The 9,223-nt window shown below is 37.2% G+C and overlaps 1 protein-coding gene across 1 annotated transcript; it reads right to left on the bottom strand.

Moving 5' to 3' along the window:
* Window positions 1–2,517: 2,517 nt before the first annotated feature.
* LOC125672836 (uncharacterized) lies at window positions 2,518–4,170 on the bottom strand. Its single transcript, XM_048909051.2, has one exon. The coding sequence runs from the start codon at window positions 4,168–4,170 to the stop codon at window positions 2,518–2,520; it is 1,653 nt and encodes a 550-aa protein (XP_048765008.1).
* Window positions 4,171–9,223: the final 5,053 nt, after the last annotated feature.

Raw genomic sequence — 9,223 nt, 5'->3', positions numbered from 1 at the left:
CTTCCACCAATAAAAACTGGGTGCCACCAGATGACTGCAAAATTGTTGAGTGTGGCGGAAAACATCAACCAATCAATCAATCCTTTGACATAATCCTTGTAAATTTTATAGATCAGCATTGCTGAGCAATAGTTTGAAAAAGTTTTAAAGATCTTATATTTAAAAAACTCTCCTCTAGCATTATCATATACCGGACATTCGAGTAGAAATTGTCATTCATCCTTATCTCCGACTGAACTGAAATCGAATCTCCCCACCAAAAAAACCCAACAAATATACAAAAACAAATAAACATTTAGATAAAAACAACAACCAACAAGCATTTAGCAAACAAAACCAAAAAACCTAACATACATCCTTTTCTGTGTTTATTGTTGTAATAACTAGACCCATCAACTTACATTTTACAAACTGTAAAGTCAGTGATCTATTTTTTTTTACTCAGTTTTAATGATCAGACTCTACCGTTTAACGTATACAAAACGTTCCGGAAAAAAAAACAACGATATTATATTAAAAGCACGTATCATCGATTTTCAAGGAGGAGGGGGGAGGCAGCAGCCGGAAGAAAACTCTAAAAAATTATACCTTATTAAAAAATTTCGCCAGACACTTCAATCATTTTCCTAATTCATTGGGGGGGGGGGGGGGGGGGGTTATGTTAGAGTCCTCTACCTTGAGTGCCTTGGATTTGTTGTAGTCCCAAGTGTGAATGTTCCACCACGTATATCGTCATTCAGAGAGTTTTTGTTTCCTGTGACATGGAGGGTCGTGGAGCTTTCATTGTTAGATGTGCATGTGTTTGTTACATCTGTATTTGTGATGGAGTCGTTTTGTGTGCAGTTGAATGTCGCGTATTCCGGGTTTATTTGGTGCATGGAGTTGGAAAGTTGATATCCACTAGATAAAGGGGTAAATGTATGAAGGAATATCGTAGCGCGTTCGCTTCCTAATGTGAACTATCGGGTTTTCTAACACTCAAAAGGATTTGAACAGTACGTCATTCACTTCTGACAGGGTGCGGTTTTCATTTTGAGTTTCAAGAAAAACGATTTCAGTTAATTTTACCTCATGGTTTATTTCTTTCAATTCAATTTTGTTTCCTTGATTATTGACAAAATTTTACGATCGATACAAAACACGATCAGGGGGTGTATGCAACGCCGAGCTGCAGGTTGTTTCGTTTTTTCGAGATAACTAGGCTAGGTGATGAAAATGACATGTCTGTTCCCTCCATCATAACTAATTACTTCACATATAAATTCATTGTTATAAAACTTTGAAAAATTTAACAACATCCATTATCTTTTTTGCAATCATGCATGGGATACGAGCAATATCGTATGAGTGACATAAACTGGTTAATATATTATATAAAATTATAGTTATGGATATGTTCAAAGGGTAAGCAGTAATAAGCAGTTGACTGGTATATGAAACTCCCTAGGGTTTTTGTTGGGAGGGGGTAGGGGGGGGGGGGGTGAAACACTAAGCGAAAAACAATGTCTGCATGCAAAATTATACGATACTTTTAGTTTGAAAATAAACTTTTTTGCACAGCCTTGCCAGGTACACTTTTGGTCCTTATCGGACCCAAATCGTACATCAGTCTGGGGATAATACTGTTGGTGATGGCATCGGTCGGAAACAGGCCTAGTCTCGTGTTAAAGAGACTGATTCACGGTTTTCCTCCAAATTTTGTTTTTCACATTAAATGATCAAAATCTACAGTCTAATATGCTTAGAAGGTTTCACAAAAAATTAGGGTTATTCATCATGACAGAAGCTCCTTATAGAGAGTTTATTATTTGTTTTGAAAACAAAGATTGAGGTGTGTTATTGTTTTTGGGGTTTTCAAAATAAATGGATATTGGCCAAGTTTATTATATATATATCACATCTCAAGTATACTATATGTAAAATGTGTCTTTTTTTGTTTACATAAAAAGACTCAGTCTTTGTTTACATAACACAGAATCAAAGCTAAAATATTGCTCTTAGACTTATCCTTGCGTTTGAAAATTAGTATTTTTTCATCGATTCATTTCACTATAAAGAATTGTAAAGAAATTGTTATTTTATTGTATGAATATACAAAGGTTACAAGTTCTAGCAACTTAAAAAATTGGTAAATCTTTGAATTGTTATTAATTTTTCCTAACATTCAGGGGTAATTCTGACCCATAACACAATCACACACACAGAGAGAAAACTCTATAGATGACAGGGACTCTATATTCTCTTTAGAGAAGTGGACAGGCATATTGTACATAGCAACTTCTCTCAAGAGGATAGGGGCTCTTGCTGTTGTTTCAAAATTTTAAAAAGATGATGTTCACTAATATCAACATTTTAGCTGAGTAGAATTAGAAATTGTGCCACTGTACTCTAAATGACTGCAAATATCAGACATATCACGTGAAACTGTATTTGACACGATGCATCTTTTATCATGAAATAAAAGACGAGTTAGTCTTTAATGCTTTTTAGTTTATCATATATCGTCCTTTCAATGGCCTATGAATCACTGAATTGGTAAATCAAAATTTTCCCCTGACACGTCAGCAGCAGTTTGATGTCATCCTCGAGGTACTTCACACGTATTCCATACGGACACTGAACCCCCGAGTTTTGCTGTAAAATCAGTCTGATAAATTCTCCACTTGGGTCAAACTGAAAGACATTGTGTGAGCTGAAACATGCAACGTATATATTTCCTTCAGGATCGCAAGTAACGCCAATTGGACTTCTCATCCCCTTTCCCGCTTGTAGCTTAACTGTAGTTGCGGTTCCTGCATTGTTTAGGTTTGTTGAGAAAATTGAGCTGTCGTTGAAGTTGGTGTACAATAGCGAATTTCTAGAAACGGCATGAATGGCACTGCAATATGAATCACCCTGAGTGACCTGATGCTCTTCACAATAATTACCTTCTTTGTCATAAACTTTGAAAATTTGTCCATTTGACTCTGACAAGGAAACAATGAGTTTCTCATCAACTGCATAAATCCCCCATGCATTTCCGGTCATTGGTAATTCTTTAAGTTTTGTAATAGATAAATTTGTAATATCTACCCTGAAAATACCAACAAGATTGGGGTCTCGAATTGCAACACAAACTTGATAGTCCTGGAATGCTGTAATACCCCACGACATTCCCGAAAGTTTGATCGATGATTGACGACTTCCCGATGCATCCAAGAGGTACAAAGTTTGAGAAGTTTGACAAGCTGCGACCATGTAACTGTCATGGACAACTTCCACGTCAGTAAGACAAGTGCTTCCTGTCACACTCAGTGATTTCTCCAACACAAGTTTTCCAGACTTGTAGTCGATTGTATTGCTTTTTTGATTGACTTTGATTTCACCGAACGTTTTCAATGACGAATGGAAGTGTTGTACCCGTTCATCGATATACACATCTAAAGTTGGTGTTTTGTAAGCTTTTACCAGATTATTGAACAGGAATTCAGCATCAGGAACTTCTTTCCCCATTTTTTTCATTTCCAGAAACAGGGCTAACTTGCTAAATCTTTCAGAATTTCTGAGCTTTTCAATATTTCCACCTAGTTTCTTTTTAAGTGCCAAAAACTCTTCAAGTGTTTTCTGCAACGCAAGGCAATGCTCTTTTTCAGATTCATCTAGCTTAGCAAGCACTGCCCTTTCTCTCTCTTTCAAGGCCTGAACAATTTCCTCAACCAACACTTTAATCCTAGTTTCTATATCTTTGGAATCTTTACACAGGTTCTCCTTGTCACTTGTTATGCGTGTGACCTCCATGTTGCACTTGGTCGCAAGTTCTTCGAATTGTTCGAGCAGCCGTGGAACCTCGTGAGCACTGTTTTGGGAACACTCATCGAGACTGCTGACCTTTTCGCACTTTCTATGAGATACCGTGGCACACATAAGACAGCAAGGTTCCTCGTGGTCAAAACAGTACACCTCAAGCTTTCTGCTGGCATGCTGCTGGCAAAATAAATGGGTGCTGGCGGATTCAGTCTGACTTTGATTTTCAACATTACATACTTTGTGTTCCATAGTTAAACGGTTGACATTGTGAAACTTGACACAAGTCTCACACAGGCGATCACAGCACTCCGAGCACCAAGAAATCGCGGGCTGAGATTTCTCTTGCCGTCTGCAGTAGTCACACACTTCCTCTTTTCTTTGCATTTTTCTCTGATCAATTAAATTGACGATTAGGTGATTACTTGGCAGGTTTTCCAACCACTCCTCCGTGCTTTTTGTCTTTTCGTAACTCCTCCGACAAACGGGACAGTAAAATTTCACCGTTTCTGGTTCGCTGGTAACGGCAGACGAGACGTATGACTTGATGCAAGACTTGCAGAATGTATGGAGGCAAAAAGGTAGAGACTTCGGATCCCGGAAAACCTCAAAACAAATAGGACACACAATCAGTTCAAGGGGTGGCACGTAGCCATTGCGATTAAGGTGGCCTCTGAGTGTGAAAAGAACGTGTTTCGCACTAGGACAAATCAAATCAATTTAATTCATAGTTTTATATGAATGGCCCGTATATTTCGATCGTAAAATTCTAAAATGTGTCTGGTCGGGGTGTGTGTGTCAAGTTGCCATGGATATTTGTCTGGTGTACGTGTGTTTCCCGCGTCTATAGTGTATAATGTCGGGCTCACAGGGATACGCTAAACCCTTTTTGATCCAAAACTCCCCGTATAACCATTTATTTATGGTTACGAGGAGTTTCGGGTCAAAACAAGCTTTTAAACCCTGTAGCAAACAGGGTAAAGGGGGAGTAGAGAAGGAGAAGGTACGGACGGAGACGGATCCAGCCCTAAAATTTTGCCTTGCAATGAATAGCAAACATAAGGCCCATGGTCCATATCGCCTACCTTAGTCAGCTTGACCCTGCTGTTGTGATTTGTAAAATAAATCTGCAATCATTATTCCCAAGACAAAATTATCCCAATATTGTGGCCACAACCTAGCTCCAAAAGGTAAAAAAAAAACATGATATGAAGTGAAAGAATCTATATACAAAATGTGAAAGCCATACAGTTCAGGAAATATTGCCTAGGTCAACTTTTCTTAAAAGTAGGTCAACATCCAAGGTCAAAGTTGCATGGTCAAAATATTTGGTACCAAAAGAAAGGTCTTACCACAAGGAATGCAAGAGCTTGTTTTGGGTATAGTCAGTATTTAAATCGAAGTAAGCTACTGACAAACAAGTTGATGGTACAGGGATTTCAACAGTCTCGACTGAAGTCAGCATTTCGCAAATCCTATGGTCGTTATAACGATCTAGTTCGTCAATACAATCTCTTGACTTACGTATTCCTGTTGACTCCCGGTGGAGCATAGGGCTGCAACAACACCACGCCAACGGACTCTGTTATGGGCTGCTCTCTTCAGCTGAGTCCACGTCATTCCGGCTTCCTTTATTTCGCTCTCGACGGATCTTCTCCAGGACTGTTCGCATTGGGTCAAATGCTGTCTGACGTGTTTCATACCGATTGTTAAGCCGTTCTTGGCACACTGATTTTGATCAGGGTATAGGGCTCACGGCGGGTGTGACCGGTCAACAGGGGATGCTTACTCCTCCTAGACACCCGATCCCACCTCTGGTGTGTCCAGGGGTCCGTGTTTGCCCAACTATCTATTTTGTATTGCTTATAGGAGTTATGAGATTGATCATTGTTCGTTATCTTCACCTTGCATATAAGACACGTATCACTTACTATTCAAAAGTTATAGCCAGGCAAGATTAAAGGGGCATGGACACGATTTAAGTTGAAAATTGAAAAAAATTATTTTTCCATTTTTATTGTTTATGATGCTTAACTAAAGTATTTCTAATGGTCATCTAAAATTTGAACATCAGATGTTGAGTTACAAGCGAGATATAGCACTCGCAATTCTTTGTTATGTAAACAAGGCTCGTGTCCTGTTTTTGTGTACCATGTAGATGACTTAATAGAAAATAGCGTGTTTAAAACAAAATAAGATGTGTCAAACACTCAAAACTATTTAAATGTATTCAGAATTAACTTGTGAATTGAAAAAATCTGCTTTAATTTACTAGTATATTTGACCTATGTAAACAAAAACATGACACGAGCCTTGTTTACATTAATACGAAGAATTGTGAGCTCTGTGTCTCTCATAAATATCTTGACAACTGTCAGATATTCAAATTTTGCTAACCATTATAAATACCTTAGTTAAGCATTCTAAACATTAAAAATGGAAAAATAAAATTTGAAAATTTTCGGATCAAATCGTGTCCATGTCCCTTTAAAGTTTTTGGTTAAAGTCTTCAATTTTTTATCAAACTGCAAGGTCAAGGTCACAAGACCAAACATCATGACATCAAATGAAATTTCTTGCCATAAGGAATTTATACGCAAAATATGAAACCCTATACCTTGAATAGTTCAGGAGATACTGCTGACATGCTATTTCTAGCTCACCTGAGCTGAAAGCTCAAGAGAGTCCTTCTGATCACCCGTTGTCCGTCGCCTGTCCGTCTGTCTGTAAACTTTTTACATTTTCAACTTCCTCCCCAGAACCACTGGGCCAATTTCAACTAGACTTGGGTGAGGGGCTTTCAAGTCTGTTCAAATGAAGGACCATGTCTCCTTCAAAGAGGATATAATTACAAAAATGCAAAAAATAGGAATGGGTCATTTAAAAATCTTCTCCTCAAGAACCACTGGGACAGAAAAGCCGAAACTTGCATGGAAGCTTCCTGGTATAGAGCAGCTTCGTTAGTACATGTGAGTACGATAAACATTCACAACAATAAGCGTGAAGATAACGAAGAGTGATCAATCTCATAATCCCATAAGCAATATAAAATAGATAGTTGGGTAAACACGGACCCCTGGACACAATAGATGTGGGATCAGATGGCTAGGATCATGTAGCAAACTCAGACTTTAAAAGTCAAAATTCCAATCACCTGTAAGATGTTCATTACTTTTGAACTGAAACTCTTATATTTACAGACACTAGAAATTTTATAAAGCAATACAGAATATTAATTTTATTTTTGGATGGTTGTCTTCTCAATCATTTCATAGCAATATTCAGATTTTGACTTAAGCTTAAGATGTTTCATGGTCCAGGGGCCTGGTGCCTAGGAGGAGTAAGCATCCCGTCGACCGGTATCCGGATTCTTTATCTGTATTTACAGGTTAATTAACCCTTCCACTGAGAGTGAATCGGATGTCTCAACACACAAAAAACACTATAAATTTTCCAAATGACATCAATTCTAGTGATAATTGAAGGTAATAAAGTAAAATTGTGTGAAAAACTCGTTGTAAGGAGAAATCTTTTAATCAAGCACAGAAAACTACTGAATTCGAATATTTACTTTTTCGGGTATGTAATACATTTTATGCAAACCTTGTAGTTTGTCGGTCGGAAAAAAATTGCTTAAGTGTAAGCAACACATAATTTGTCCTTAGGTATCCTTCTACACTTCAAAACATTAAACGATTATGATTTCAGACATGACACTGACTTCTTTGTAGAAGTTTTCGGCTGAGAGGTCTGGAGATCATTTCTAGTTCCTAATAGATAATTCAACAACACTGACTTCTCTGACTTTCTCCAGGATTTTCGCAATGGCGGGAATGATACGGATTTGACTGGCCCCTACAACTTGGTACACTACGAATTTGCCAATATTAATGACATTAACCTTAGTAAATATTGTTTTACATATATATACTATGCTCGCTGGGAAATCCCACTGATAGATGAATTTTAATTTCAATTTTGTGATAATAGCACAACTAGCTTGGTCCATGTGGTTTATATGCTATTGTAAAATGTAGTTCTAAAACCCTCTTGAAGTTTTTCTCTCCGTTGAAACTATTATAATTTACGTCGTAGATCGTGTAATAAACAATGAAGTTCAAAAACAGAACGGGAAAAAAACCAGACATTCAAAAAAATACATCGTTACAAATTGTCAACGTACATGTATTAGGGATGGTTGTAGTCTATTCTACATTATACTTTCAGAGAATGGTTGTACTCTGCGTTGGTTGTTTACCTGAGTGTAACTAACCTCTGTGAATTACTTTATGTCGAAAAACTATAGAGGGGTCACTCAATGAAAGAATATCGGGATTTCAAATAAATAATGATGGTAATCAACTCTCTATAAACCTTTCAATTCCCCGGATCATTCAATCTTGTCAATGAGGTCAGAATTCTAGGGGGGATACCATCATACAAATGATCCAACTTTAAGTACCCCTTTTCGTCGCTAACGAGATCACTGGACTTGAGTATTGTGTATAAAACGTTACTACGTACATTCGATAATCTTGTGATGTATGTTCAATATCTTGTGATGTATGCATGTTCAATTCCTTGTGATGTATGTTCAACATCTTGCGATGTATACATGTTCAATATCTTGTAATGTATATTCAATATCTTGTGATGTATGTTCAATATCTTGTGATGTATATTCAATACCTTGTGATGTATGTTCGATAATCTTGTGATGTATGTTCAATATCTTGTGATGAATGTTCGATAATGTTGTGATGTAAGAAAGGTTAAGATAACATAGACCTTTGATATGTGGAGACTATGGAGAGAAAATGCACGATATCGTCTATTATGATCTCTTGTCGTTGATATTGATAATAACTTGAAATAACAAATTGATAATCTGTTATAACAAATTATTAATCTGTTATAACAAATTATTATTTTGTTACAACAAACTAAAAAAAGATACTGCTGCGGCCCAAATATGCTTCCGTAAAATATACATTTAAATATTCATTATACCCCCAATTCACAGCTTGTTCAAATGTCTTCCGTTTGTTGACGTAGCCATGTTAGGTAGCCAGTCAAATCGAATCCCGTTAATTTCCATACTCACAATAGTTTTAAAACAATGATGTCTATGTGAACATATATTTTAGTTAAATATTTTGGATGATATCATTCCAGTTCGTTTGAAAAATAATGTTTTAAATAGGTTTGAATATTGAATTCAATTCACGGCTTTCATACGGGACCAGTCAAATCGAACCGCCCCCTTTTTGTATCGATGAAAGGTGAAGATAACGAACAGTGATCAATCATCTCATAACTCCGATAAGCAATACAAAATAGATAGTTAGACAAACACGGACCCCTAGACACACCAGAGGTGAGATCAGGTGCATAGGAGGAGTAAGCATCTCCTCTAGACCGGTCACACCCACTGCGAGTC

Source organism: Ostrea edulis, chromosome 9, assembly GCF_947568905.1.
Source record: "Ostrea edulis chromosome 9, xbOstEdul1.1, whole genome shotgun sequence".
Classification (NCBI taxonomy): Eukaryota; Metazoa; Mollusca; class Bivalvia; order Ostreida; family Ostreidae; genus Ostrea; species Ostrea edulis.
This window is presented reverse-complemented; position numbering and strand designations above follow the sequence as displayed.

Bases quoted from the DNA above. Each gene is read 5' to 3' on its own strand.
- LOC125672836 (XM_048909051.2), bottom strand. From the start codon at position 4,170: ATGCAAAGAAAAGAGGAAGTGTGTGACTACTGCAGACGGCAAGAGAAA.